The 15,000-nt window shown below is 37.1% G+C and overlaps 1 protein-coding gene and 1 long non-coding RNA gene across 2 annotated transcripts in view; one reads left to right on the top strand and one right to left on the bottom strand.

Moving 5' to 3' along the window:
- Window positions 1–15,000, top strand: part of LOC137091625 (NLR family CARD domain-containing protein 3-like) — a 38,740-nt gene that overhangs the window by 15,093 nt on the left and 8,647 nt on the right. Inside the window, exons 2-6 of the mRNA XM_067456244.1 lie at window positions 7,535–7,720; window positions 10,243–10,428; window positions 11,912–13,702; window positions 14,217–14,390; window positions 14,626–14,799. Coding sequence (XP_067312345.1) covers window positions 7,581–7,720; window positions 10,243–10,428; window positions 11,912–13,702; window positions 14,217–14,390; window positions 14,626–14,799 — 2,465 coding nt within the window. The 5' untranslated portion in view covers window positions 7,535–7,580. The remainder of the gene's footprint in view (window positions 1–7,534; window positions 7,721–10,242; window positions 10,429–11,911; window positions 13,703–14,216; window positions 14,391–14,625; window positions 14,800–15,000) is intronic.
- On the bottom strand, window positions 2,587–4,490 carry LOC137091645 (uncharacterized). Its single transcript, XR_010908107.1, has 3 exons — window positions 4,225–4,490; window positions 2,885–2,972; window positions 2,587–2,789 (listed from the first exon to the last, which is right to left on the bottom strand). It is a non-coding gene; the product is annotated as an uncharacterized lncRNA (long non-coding RNA).

Genomic DNA, 15,000 nt, shown 5'->3' with positions numbered 1-15,000 from the left:
TAAACCCTTCAACGAATATCCCTGCCTTCCGTGTCCTGACTAGACACCCCATATCGGTGACAAATTTCCATAACCAGTAGAGCCCCATTACACAGGCGATAGCGGCTCCTCCTCTTTCAGGTCATGAACGGTGGAGCTGCGTCATATTCTCGCCTATGCGTCGAGTTCACGGCAATAACTTGGTGGATAAAGTCGTTATTTTGAGTAGGTAAAGGGATCTTATAATAATTAAGGAATTCACATTAATTAAAAAGATGCCCATTATTCTTAAATAACTGTCTGACCAAAATTATACCATTATTGTACCAGTTTCTGTAAAATAAAAATTTATTTTTAAATTAAAATTAAATTAAAATAAAAAAATTAAATTACATGATAAATGTGTTGTTCCAAATCATAGATTTGTGTGAAGAAAAGGTATGCAAAAAAATGAGCATCCATAATAAAAAGCCTGTTTATGAAAAGAAGAGCTTTATCGATCCTTGTCGATAACAAAAACGTTTTATTGATTAAAAATTATCTCATAATTCTGAGATAATTAAGTAATTAATTCAGAAAAACAGTACTAAAACAGCAATAAGCTTCCGTACATGTGCAAACAAGTGCTTTTGATATCATTTTCCGTGTTGTGTCTGTTGCTATAGTGACTAACGCGTGAGGCTGCACTGCACAGAGTGAGACACTCTTAAACAGATTAAACATAGACAACAAAAAGGTAGGCTACATGTTTTTCTACAATCACTATAATTTGTTGTCTAGATGCTGTCATATCGAGGGTGAGAGGATGCTTAGCCTACATTAGGCTACAAGCGGTTAAAAACAACGTGACAAAAACACGAATGTCTGACCCAAATAGTTAATGTAATGTTTGTTACCATCTAGCCTATTTGCATTATTTTACATCCATCTGGACGCTTTTATGCTGTCGTTATGCAGTTTCAATATTTGAAGCTAGTGACAGAAATTTAAACCTTATCCTCATGCGGCCAGAAACATAAACTAATCAGAAAAGATTTCTGTTTTTTTTTAAATCGTCACTAAAACATATTTTGATTAGATAACCATCAAGAGTTTTAAAGTGGAAGCAAATAAAGTGTGAAATATAAATATAATAATACATATATACTGTGTCTTCAATGGTATATCTTTATGAGTAAAGATGGCCAACTTTAAGCATGACTATTTGGATTTATAATTTACAATAATTTGTAAATTTGTAATTTTGTGAGTCCATTTTTAACATTAACTAAGGTTGATTAAAGTATTGTTCATCAACATTTACTAATACATTTTAAAGTCGTATCTTACATTAGTCACTGTACTATGATTAACAGTAATGATCAAGGTTTAATTAATCTATATAAAAAATAACAGTTTGGCACTTTATTCAAAGAAAACAAAATGGAAGAAACTTTTCTTAAAACTGAACACAATCTTGCACTTAAACTGCATAGAACAAATTTTAAATATTTGTTTGCACCTTTTGTGTTTTTCATTTCCTTGTACTTTTACTGTCAATACTTAAATGTTAAATATGAAAAAAAAAAAAACTTTTCATACTTAAATACAATAAATACATATTGAAAAATCACATACTTTAAAACTTTTACTTAAGTAATATTCTAAACAGTGACTTTAACTTCTACCAAAGTCATTTTCTGGCAAGATATCTAAACTTTTACTCAAGTGTGACTTTTTAGTACTTTTTCCACCACTGCTATATTGTTCCACAGTTTTTTCAGTCTTGTCTTCAAAATTCAAAAATAAAGTGGTTTTGTGTGGTTAAATTACTTGCGTTAATATTCCCAAAATAACAAAATCAGCATTCTTTTCTATTACCAATATCACCCAATGATCTGAATCGTGCATTTTAGTTTGAACACAGCAAAAAACATGTTGGGAGATTTATCACCACGGGGGTTAAAATGATCACTTTCCGGGTGAACATACAGGTCCATCTTTGCTAGTGTTAAAACAACACTGACGAAAGTGTTCGTTATACAAAAACTGTGTTAGTGTTTCTTTTTAGTCACTCAAGGTGTTGAGAAATGTATTACTCATAAGTGTACATTTAACACTTTATGGTGATTAATCTCACACACCCAGTGTATTTAATGTTTATTTAATGTAAATACTTAAATACTAAAATGGCACTGTGAATGAAATTTAAAACAATTTATATATATTATTTTATTTTTTCCCCCAAAAAATCAAGTGACTACAAATTTATTTGAATATTTATTAAAATTGTAATATATCAATTCCATTACATTTATGTATTTGGCAGACACTTTTATCCAATGCGACTTACACTGCATTCAATACAATTTTAATTAAAAAAAAACATTTTTGTCAGTTCTTGCTTTCGCCGGGAATCGCTACAGTAAAGCCATTGTTGTCACACATACAATTGAATAAAACAATTTCTTGTTATACTCCAATGCTATAACATCTTACCATGATAAATCTCTACTGCGTTTCAAACAAGATTAAACAAAGAAACATTCCTCAAGTAATGTTTTAATTGAAAATACAAAAATGCAACATTGTATATATTAAATCAACCTTAATGTTAACTGTCTGGTTTGTAATTCATTCTGATAAAAAATACTATTCCTTTATAAATTAATACATTTACATTTGGCAGATGATTTTATCCAAAGCGACTTACATTGCATTCAATGTACGCATTTTTACATTTTGTCAGTTCTTGCTTTCCCAATTCATCGATCCCACGATCTTGGCGTTGATAGCGCTCCTCAAAATGATCCAAACACATAGTATCGTTCCTGTTAAAGAGACAAATTTGGTTAAAACAAACACATTAAAAAAATCTAAGATATAAAGTTTCAAACATCTTCAATCAACAAGCAGAGATACTTACATAGCCTGTCTTCCTTTCAGGATCGTTTAGGTTTGTAGAGTAAAAATGCCAAGGGCATACATAGATTGTGGCCTTAAGTGGTTTCCTTCTGCAATAATAAACAATATTCCATGAAACAAAAATCCTCCAAAGCAGAAAGCAAACTAAAAGACTCAAAATAATCAGGTCACTTTGTGTTTTACTTCAGGTTATTTTTATACCAACACATAGCAAGAAAACGTTATATTCAAAACATGAGCACTACTGTTACAGATTTACAATGCTACAACTAGAAAAGGCTAGAACTAAGTTGTACAGAAAAAATCGCGCATGGAAGGGCACTAATGCATGTCTGCTCAACTAATACAAAATAAGACGAAAAATGTCAAATAGTACGAGTGTGCAATGTCGTGGAATGTATACGCCAAAACTCATTTCGGCGTGCATATGATACGCACTTTATGGGGTATATATGACACGCTCTCTTGGGTAGGTTTAGGGTAGTGGGGTGGGGGGTTCGTATGTATAATACGCCATAAATTGCGTATCATATGCACGCAAAAAACAGCGTATCATATGCACGCCAAAATAAGTTTTGGCGTATACATTCCACGACATTGCACACTCGTACTCGATCTTGAGTTTCTATATATTGACTGAAGCAGTTCATGAAGAAAACCGTGTCCTACAATGTTTTCGACATTTTGGAGCGCTGTACAGAATGGTCGGCGTATGTTATCAAAGTACCACGAGAAGATTGCTAGAACACACAGAGCATTTCACTCGCAAAATGTTGCAGGCCGATCAGTATGCGCAGCGCCGACAATGATAGACCGTGCTATCCGTGGGTGCTCGGCTAGGGATCGAGCCCCGGGGTGTCACACAAGAAAAAAAAATTAAGAGCAATTAATTCATTCGATTAACGTCTGCTTTCTCATTTGAATGACATTTCAAAACACCAGAATTAACTCGTAGTTACGGGGTGAAAGATATAAACGGTCTTATAAAGGTTGGAAGCCCTAAAGATACTTAACGTTATGCCAAATGAGAAGAAACAACTAACTTATCCAAGTCCAGTGAGTTAAAAAATGACACATAATGTTAATGCTGCTACATTATTACAAAATTAGTACAACGAAATTAAGTCACTTACGTAAATCTCGTCCTCCATTAACGTGTGTGTTAGTGGGGGTTATTCAGTTATGTTAAACTGAATGGCGGATCAAAAGCGCGCTAAATTTAAACTGAGGTAAAAAAAAAAAAACGCTAACAGAGTTAAGTCAACCACATCGGCTACGTTACTCATTATACAAGCTCATTAATAAATCACAAGTTGATAAGATAATAATACTGTACTATACCTTGTCCTTGTAACCGTTGTGTGTGCAGGGAAATCCATAAAGATGGAGAGACCGAAGGATGAGCTGGGAAATTTAAAATGCTCTGCACATGCGCAGATGTTGATTGTTAACACCCAAAGGAAACACTGTGCTTTATCACCCAAAGGAAACACTGTGCTTTATCACCCAAAGGAAACACTGTGCTTTATCACTAAACAAGTGATAAAGCATATAATATTTGTAAATTAACACCAGATTTTATCACTAGATGCCCAACACCAGGTTTTTATCCCTCAGTAATTTGCTGTGAACGATTACTTCCATATGACATCCATAACTTGTCCCCCCATTGGCTCTTCCAAAAAAATTATAGTCGGACAAAGATGCATGTGTTTCTTGAATATAATAAAAGTCACATTTAAATGTCCTGCAAAACAAAAAAACGTTTTGAGAGACAGAGAGAGTTGAGAGTGGAGGTAGGGACCTGGCAGTTAAGCCTGAAATCCCTTGTGGCAGGCAGGCAAGGAAGATCCTAAATGAAATAACAGGATGGTCTGGGTCAGGCAGCCAAAGCAGACAGGGAGGCTGTGAGCAAAAAGAAAAGGAGAGGGGAAAACAAACAAAAACTAAACCAGCCAGACAGGAGCTCAAACAACAAGTTTAGCAAAACAGGGGAAAATAAAATAAAGAAACAGCCAAAACTGCAGACAAACAAGACTAGACTAAGACTAATACTGTAGCAGAAGTAAGATCACAGTCTCAGTAACCACAGACAAGAGCCCAGTAATTCAGCAGAGCAGAGATTCAATCTGGCACAGGACAGAAGACAAGAAGGGAATATAAAGAGTGACAAATGAACTAAAACAGGTCTGAGCCCTAATGAGATAACAAGGGAACAAGAGGGGCAGAGTAACAATAGACAACAGAGCACATGGCATAGCAACACAAATCACTATGTGACAGCCATGTGGTTCAGACAAACAAAAGGAGAAAACACAACCAAGCCCAAAGCTGATCAGACCGGCACACTGTCAGAAAAAAAGGTACATTGCTGTCACTAGGGCGGTATCCTAAGGTACAAAACTGAAAAGGTACTAATATGGACCTTTATGGTACTGATACGCACTCTTAAAGTACTAACATGTACCTTTTAAGGTACTAATATGTACCATTTAGGGGCAAATAAGGTACAAAGATGTACCTTTTCAATTGTGTAACTTAGGGTACAGCACTGTACCTTTTTCTGAGAGTGCACCCTGACATGTATTTCCTTTCCATCAATGAAGGCTTGTACGCCGACAAAGTAAGCCTTCTTCCCTACCTGCTGAGCAGCCTCCACCTTTGGCCACAGTTGTTTATGGCTTTGTCCATGGTCATTAAATCCTCTCCAAACCGTATCTCCTTGGACTTCAGGTCGGTGTTGGTTTTCACCGCTTTCCAAAGCATGTCTCGTAGGGATCCGGACACATACTGGATGATGACAGTTCTCCCTCTTGTAGAGTTTCCTTCAAGTTTTCTTCCGAGCTGGTGTGCTGTATCTACATCTTGTTGTATTTTGCTGGTAAACTTTGGAAGAATGGCACATCTTTACATCTTCACCTGTCTGCTCAGCCAGACTGTACAATCTCAGATTCCATCTTCTTTTGTATCCTTCAAACTCATTAAGCCTGGACTCGAAAATTCTCTGGTCTGATGAAACAAAGATCGAACTCTTTGGCCTGAATGGCAAGACTCATGTCTGGAGGAAACCAGGCACAGCTCATCACCTGGCCAATACCATCCCTACAGTGAAGCATGGTGGTGGCAGCATCATGCTGTGGGGATTTTTTTCAACGGCAGGAACTGGGAGACTAGTCAGGATCAAGGGAAAGATGAATGCAGCAATGTACAGAGACATCATTGATAAAAACCTACTCTAGAGCACTCTGGACCTCAGACTGGGGTGAAGGTTCATCTTCCAACAAGACAACAACCCTAAGCACACAGCCAATATAACAAAGGAGTGGCTACGGGACAAATCTGGGAATGTCCTTGAGTTGCCCAGCCAGAGCCCAGACTTTAACCCGATTTAACATCTCTGGAGATATCTGAAAATTGCTGTGCACCGATGCTCCCCATCCAACCGGATGGAGATTGAGAGGTCCTACAAAGAAGAATGGAAGAAACTGGCCAAAAATAGGTGCCTCAGCTTGTAGCATCACACTCAAAAAGGCCTAAGACTGTGAATAGTGCCAAAGGTGCTTCAACAAAGTACAGAGAAAACGCTGTGAATACTTATGTTCATGTGATTTTTTTTAATAATACATTTGCAAAGATTTCAAACAAACTTATTTGTTTGTCATTATGGGGTATTGTTTGTAGAATTGAGGGGGAAAAATGATGAATTTAATCAATTTTGGAAAAAGGCTGTAGCATAATAAAATGTGGAAAAAGTGAAGCGCTTTGAATACTTTCCGGATGCACTGTAACACAATTTAAAAGATAAAAATTATATTTTCACTTAAAATTTAACTTTAAACCACAAATTTGTATTAGCTTCCTGTCATGATTTTATTTATATGAGGATGTTAAAACATGTTATATTTAACATTTTATATGGAGCTAATCTCTACACCTGCTTAGCATTTATAATGTAAACATCTATTACTGATATAAACATAGCTGAAATCAGCTATGGGGGGGTTAGCGCCTTCCCCAAAGTTAAAGTACTTATTTTATACACTTTTATAAAATCTATTTATTTATTATAAAGTGTACGTTTTCAGCTCTGAAACTTATATTCGTATACTTATGTACTCTTAAATCACCATGACCTTTTGTATATCAAAAACTTAAGGGAAAGTTGATTTCTTAATTCATGATGCCTTTAACTAATTTCTTTGCTGCTGACCTTCACAATTCAACCTTACTATGCAAAAATCAATTCTAGTAAACATCCCATTTATTTTTATTTTCTTTATTGCTGAAGTAAGAGTGTTGAACTTTCTTCAGCAGCACAGCTGAAAGGTTTGTTTGAGCTGTGCCCTCTACTGTACAGGTGTGAATTTGTGTTTCCTTCAACCTGAGGCTTATTCATTTCATTTTTGGAGTGAAAGGGCCATAACATTTTCCACAAATATAACTCCATAAAGAGAAACTAAATAATGCAATTAATTACTTTTTAGGGAGTAATGCAATATTGTAATGCATTACTTTTAAATGTAACTTTCCTTAACACCTTTGATATTAATGTATAATATAGTCTTTCTGTGCTGTGTCTATTCACATGCTGTGTCTATGTGCGGATGAAGGATGTGAATTATTCTCATTTATAAACTATATGTATTGGCAGGACTTGTAGCTTTAAGGATAGAAAGAAGAGCGACACTGCTTCTAAAATGAGTCTCAATGAGAAGAAAGAGGAGGGATGTTCTCCGTCCCGGAGATCTCCAGAACCCAGCTGTGTGTCTATGAGGAGTGACGAATCCATGGGGTTTCCTGTTAACTTCAGTGATAAACCAGTGACCACTGATCCTATGTGAGTATAAACACGCTAGATCATCTTAGTTATTTAACTGTTAACATATTACTTCATGTGTAAAAAAAATGAAGGATTACATTTTCTAATGTAAATTTGCATGTAGTTTTTCTGTGTAAATTAGTGATGCTCATTTCAGTTAATCTCCCCGACCGATAACTTCGATTAAGCTCATTAATTGATTATTAACCGTTAACTGAAAAGATTATAATATTGAATTGGCATTACATAAAAATACAATTGATGAGTGTCTGTGACCCGTTACATTTATTTTATTTTATTTTATTTTATTTTAATGTGCAAAGAGCAGAACATACAGAACACAGCTTGTTTACTTTCGTCTGTCTCCGTAGCGCGCGCCTCGAGGCTCGGCGGATCCGCTGACTGTCCGCGCCTCGTCTGTTTGGGGGAAGTGTTAATACTCAACGCACTCTCAGTTGTGCTGTTCTTTGAAACGACAGAGGGCGACTCGGAGTATTTATGTTCTATACACCAACAGCGGCGAGAAGAACATACTTGACAATGTTTACTTTAATAAACGTGACCAAAAAGACACTACGACAAGCATTAAATATTAAGGCTTCAGATGGCACTAATGCCTGGGGAATACGGAGACGCCTCGCTAGAGCGGCCAGCCTCGGGAAGCGACTATCATTTGCTTTCCTCCACCAGTCAGGAGCTTGAACTACTGCTGTATTGTAATACCGCATAGCTTATTTTGCACGTAACTTCGTCACCCTTTCTGTCTAAATAGTCTCACACAGTAGGCTTCTTCTTTCCCATTGGTTTATTTTGCGAAATATGTCTGTGTCAGCACGTGTGGTTGCATGTGTCAACGCGCACCGTGAGTTAACAAATACAGTTTTTTTTAACCATGCAGCAAACAAACAACACTTTAAAAGGTTAGTTCACCCAAAAATGAAAATTATGTCATTAATTACTCACCCTCATGTCGTTGGACACCTGTAACACCTTCGTTCATCTTCAGAACACAAATGAAGATATTTTTGTTGAAAGCTGATGGCTGAGAAAGGCTTCAGAAAGGCCTCCATTGGCATTCAGTACATTTCCACTGACCCACTCACAAGACCCATAAAGGCACTAAAGACTTCGTTACAAAGTCCATCTCACTACAGTGGCTCTACAATAATTGTACCAAGCGGCGAGAAGAGTTTTTGTGCGGAAAAAAATATATTAAAAAAATGACTTTATCTGCCAAGATATTGTCTTCCGTGGAGGTCTCAGACGTGAACTCACGTGATAGCGGCGCTCCTCCTCTTCCGAGTCGTGTATTCGCTATGATTCGAACGGCGAAGCTGCGTCATATTCTCGCGCATGCGTCGAGTTCACGTCAATAATTTGGTGGATTATATCGTTATTTTGATTTTTGTGCGCACAATAACTATATTCGTCGCATTGTAAAATGATTGTACAGCCACTGTAGTGAGATGGACTTTGTAACGAAGTCTTTAGTGCCTTTATGGGTCTTGTGAGTGGGTCAGTGGAAATGTACTGAATGCCAATGGAGGCCTTTTTGAAGCCTTTCTCAGCCATCAGCTTTCAACAAAAATATCTTCATTTGTGTTCTGAAGATGAACGAAGGTGTTACAGGTGTCCAACGACATGAGGGTGAGTAATTAATGAAATCATTTTCATTTTTGGGTGAACTAACCCTTTAAACCATTTAACTGATAGTGTTAATAGGTCAAAATTCGTACTATCGGTTAACGGTTAAACGGTCAATATGAGCATCCCTGGTATAAACATAAAGTCTATGGAAAAGTCCAAATATCACTTAGTAAAACCAATATATGGCATTCTGTACTGTGATCATTAGCAACAGCAATAGCAACTCTATTATTTTATACAATGTCACACACTTTACAATGCTTTACAATGTCACACACACACCGAAAAAAATGAATAACAAATATTTGGGTCATTACCGGAGATGGACTTCTGCACATTAAATACTCAGCCAAAATGTTCATGTAAATCTGTAAATGTGCAGGTTATTACATGCATACAGTATGTCGTTTAATCTGAAGTAGGTCTGTGTAGACAGAGGTGTAAAGAATAACTATTCGTATAAACATCACAATTGTTTTTCCTTTTTTTATTGCTTGAGCAAATGTTGAACTTTCTTCAAGGCATAAATTTGTGTTTCCTTCGACCTGAGGCTTATTTATTAAATTTTTTGGTGTGAAAGGGCCTTTACATTTGCCACAAATATAAAAAAATTTGTTAATAAAAACAAACAAGCAAGCCCATCTTAGAGGAAAAGTAGCACAAAAGTAGTGTAATACATTACTTTCTATAAAGAGTAACTAAATAATGCAATTAATTACTTTTTAGGGAGTAAAGCAATATTGTAATGCATTACTTTTAAATGTAACTTTCCTTAACACCTTTGATATTAATGTATAATATAGTCTTTCTGTGCTGTGCCTATTCACATGCTGTGTCTATGTGCGGATGAAGGATGTGAATTATTCTCATTTATAAACTATATGTATTGGCAGGACTTGTAGCTTTAAGGATAGAAAGAAGAGCGACACTGCTTCTAAAATGAGTCTCAATGAGAAGACAGAGGAGGGATGTTCTCCGTCCCGGAGATCTCCAGAACCCAGCTGTGTGTCTATGAGGAGTGACGAATCCATGGGGTTTCCTGTTAACTTCAGTGATAAACCAGTGACCACTGATCCTATGTGAGTATAAACACGCTAGATCATCTTAGTTATTTAACTGTTAACGGGATAGTTCACCCAAAAATGAAAACTTCCCCATGATTTACTCACCCTGTGTATATGACATTCTTCTTATAGATGAGTAAAATGGCTCTTACAAGCATTATACAATATGTCCCGCGTCATCCGTCGCACCATGGGTAAAAAAAAACTCACAACCGTAAAATTAAGTTGCTAGGGATTATGTCTCAAACGCATTTATCAGCACAGGAATTTATCAAAGCAGATCATATTCAATATTGATTACTATGGATTTTTTGCTTGTTGCAGGCCTGTATTCAAATTTGTTTTTTACTAATTGTTCACCAACATTACATGGTTAGGCCAGGAAAACAGCTCTATAGAGTGGGACTATATATGGACTCTAATTTTACTGGATTTTTTTATTAATAATTTTTATTGTATTTTACAGTTTTATCATTTAACTGTTTTGTTACGGTTTAATTACAGATTAAGTAATTTCAAAAACATTTGTATTTTTTTGAAAACATAAAAAGTACTGTAAAAATACAGGCATTTTTCTGTATGCAAAAGTTCTGCATGCATCAATGTCATAATACTTTAAATAGCAGCCTAACCTTGTTATTTTAAAGATATTGTTTGTAATTTCAAAGAGTTTTTAATTGCAATTTAAAAAAATAAATAATAATCTGTTATTTTCTGTAAATGTTTTACAGTGTGACCTAATCTAAAGTAAAAACTTTTCGCAGTCAATAAGTTGTTAACAAATAATTATCTAACTCTTTACATATGAGCTAGCTAAACAGTAGAAATTTGTTATTTACAGTGAGACTGAATGAAAAGCTATAACTATAATAGTTTGCAGATGATATGTAAATACTTTAGTACTGTATACTTTTATTTCCATCCATTTTCCCATATGCTTCTGTCCGGTTTGGATTTGATTTTTTCTGTCTTCATTTAGCAAGTGAAAAAGCTAAAAAGTGGTGGGCCCTGATCCCCTGTATTAACTTAGTGGGCCTTGATCCCCTTTATTCATTTGTACCCCTTTTCCACCAATGCAGTGCTTTCCACCAATGCAGCCCCCTTTTCCATATGACATCAAAGTACAGCGAGAGAAAACGACTCCTTATGCTTTTGAATCGCTCGTGCAGTATTTTGATATCATATGCGGATCGGTCCGTGCAGCACCGATGCATCTCAAACAAGCCTGGTGTGTTTGTATTTCACACTGCCTCGCTACCATTTTAGCAATGCCAAAGAAAGATGAGACGTATACAGTGATGTAAGACCCTAGCTCTGTGGTGGCTCTCTAGCCTGTGGAAAGCCAAAACGGTTCTTAAAGGCTCTCAAGTCGAACCAACTTAGAACTGACACTAGCACTGGCTCTGAACTAGTACCCGGTTCATTCTGGTGGAAAAGGGGTATTGGTGGGCCCTGATCCCCTGTATTCACTTATTTATTTATTTATTTTTTGATTCAGCAGTGTGGATTGTCCTCAACTAATAGATGATGTTCTGCAGAGAGTCAAAGACCAACTCAAAACCAGCATGAAGAAAAAGTATGAGAAATTATTTGAGGGAATCAAACTCCAAGAGAATGAAGCCCTCCTGAACAGGATATACACACAGCTCTACATCATAGAGGGAGAGAGTGAAAGAGTGAATGAAGAACATGAGGTTTTACAGATGGAGAACACAGCCAGAACACAAGACACTCCAATCTACTGCAATGACATCTTCAAAGCCTTACATGAACAAGTATGTGAGGAGAAAGAGCAAATCAAGACTGTTCTTACTAAAGGCATCGCTGGAATCGGAAAAACCGTCTCTGTGCATAAGTTCATTCTGGACTGGGCTGAAGGAAGAGCCAATCAGGATGTAGATTTCATGTTTGTGCTTCCATTTCGAGAGCTGAACTTGATCCGAGATCATCAGTACAGTCTTCACAAACTTCTACTGGACTTTCATCCTGACCTCGAAGATCTGGACTCAAAGAATTTTGAGGAGTGTAAAGCTGTGTTCATCTTTGATGGTCTGGATGAAAGCAGAATCACACTGTTTTCAGACACTCAGAAAGTTTCTGATGTGACTGAGACTTCATCAGTGGGTCTGTTGATGTCAAACCTCATCAGAGGAGAACTGCTTCCCCCTTCTCTCATCTGGATCACCTCCAGACCAGCAGCAGCCAATCAGATCCCCTCCAAATACATCAACCGTCTGACAGAGATTCAGGGATTCATTGAGCCTCAGAAGGAGGAATATTTCAGGAAGAGAATCAGTGATGGACATCAGGCCAGCAGAATCATATCACACATCAGAAGAGCAAGAAGCCTCCACATCATGTGCCACATACCTGTCTTCTGCTGGATCTCAGCCACTGTGCTTCAGAAGCTCCTGGAAGAAGATCTGAGTGCAGAAATCCCTCAAACTCTGACTGAAATGTACATCCACTTCCTGCTGATTCAGATCAACATGAGGAATCAGAAGTATGAAGAGAGAGATCCAGAAAAACTCATGCAGTCCAACAGAGAAGTGATTGCGAAACTTGCTGAAGTGGCTTTCAAACAGCTGATGAAGGGCAATGTGATGTTCTATGAAGAGGACCTGAGAGAGAGTGGCATAGACGTCACTGACGCGTCAGTGTATTCTGGGATGTGCACTGAGATCTTTAAGGAGGAATCTGTGATTCATCAGAGGAAAGTCTACAGCTTCATTCATCTGAGCATTCAGGAGTTTCTTGCTGCTTTCTATGTGTTTTACCACCACATAAGCACCACTACAGAAGCAAGTTTAGATTCAGTGCATAATTTACAAAAAAGAGCAGTAGATAAAGCCCTAGAGAGTGAGAATGGACAGCTAGATCTGTTCCTGCGGTTCCTGCTAGGCGTCTCACTGGAGTCCAATCAGAGACTCTTACAAGATCTACTTACACACACAGAAAAAAGCTCAGAGAGCATAAGAAGAACCACACAGTACATTAAAGACAAGATCAAAGATGGACATGGACATGGACTCTCCACTGAAAGATCCATCAATCTGTTCCTCTGTCTGCTGGAAGTAAAAGATCAGACTCTCTCTAGGGAGATTCAGGAGTTTGTTAAATCAGACAGACACACAGAGAAGAAACTCTCTACTGCTCACTGCTCAACAATCACCTACATGCTTCAGATCTCAGAGGAGGTGCTGGATGAGCTGGACCTCAAGAAATACAACACATCTGATGAGGGTAGAAGAAGACTGATACCAGCTGTGATCAACTGCAGAAAAGCGCTGTGAGTGTTGTGTCAAGTAATACATCTTGACTATATTCTGCTTATTTTATAGTGCTTTTGGTACACTGCATGGTACGGCTCGGTTTGGCTCGCTTTACTTTGGCTCGGTTTGCTTTTCCACTGCAGTTAGTCTACTGTTCACTTTTTTGCATTACATTGTTTAAAGCAAGTAATTTAAAAAGTTGTCTGAACAAATGATACTGCAGTTGCTGTTGCTGACTATTTAAATCTAGTGGGTTTGGTGTCTCATGTTGCTGGTAGTGACGATTCTCTCTGACCAATCAGTGATCTGCAGTGCTTACACATTACATTGTAGTAACGGTTTGGCTTGTTTGTAATCTCAACCAAGCTTTTAATAAAAAAGTTTCAGTGCTAACGAACCAAACTAACCAAACTCCCCAAAAGTGAGCTGTACTGAGCCATACCATGCCATGGTATAAAAGCCCCATGAGGCTAAAATACCAGTTGTAGAATTCGGTTAAGAATTGAATTCTTATGTTTTACTTTATTTCAGTTTTGCTGGCTGTAATCTCACTGATCAGTCCTTTGAAATTGTGGCATCAGCTCTTCAATCCTCAAACTCTGTCCTGAGAGAGCTGGACCTGAGTAATAATGACCTGCATGTTTCAGGAGTGAAGCTGCTCTCTGATGGACTGAAAAGTTCAAACTGTCAGTTGGAGATATTGAGGTATTAATAACATATAAGGCATAAAGTTGATGTGTGTTTGCTGATGATCTGTTTAGTTCAGTTGATTTTAATACACGTTATTGTCTCCAATGGGAAAATTTGTCTTAGACTCTGGTGCCCACATACACTGACCAAAAACATAATCCATTAACCATACACATGCACATAAAACATGTGCTAATCAATTGCTCATATAAATATTCCAGTGGTTGATATTCTGACTGTGTGTATGTAGGTTATCTGGCTGTATGGTGACAGAGGAAGGCTGTGGTTATGTGTCTTCAGCTCTGAGTTCAAACCCCTCATACTTGAGAGAGCTGGATCTGAGCTACAATCACCCAGGAGATTCAGGAGTCAAACTGCTAACTAACAAACTGAAAGACCAGAACTGCTCACTGCAGATACTCAAGTATGTATGATTCAAGTTAAAAAAAACAAATTATTTGTAGGACAAGCCGAAACTTTGCTTTTAAATTGTCTTGAAATCATTTCTTCTTTAAGTCCTACTCATCTCTGTTACTGGGTACAGAAACATTTATAAGAGAAAATGCAACAGAAAACGGTTTGAGTTTCAGGGCTGAGAAAAATATAATATGTATCAATGCTAATT

The sequence above is a fragment of the Pseudorasbora parva genome, chromosome 10, assembly GCF_024679245.1.
Source record: "Pseudorasbora parva isolate DD20220531a chromosome 10, ASM2467924v1, whole genome shotgun sequence".
In the NCBI taxonomy this organism is placed as follows: domain Eukaryota; kingdom Metazoa; phylum Chordata; class Actinopteri; order Cypriniformes; family Gobionidae; genus Pseudorasbora; species Pseudorasbora parva.
The sequence above is the reverse complement of the archived record's forward strand: the minus strand, read 5'-3'. Positions and strand labels throughout refer to the sequence as shown.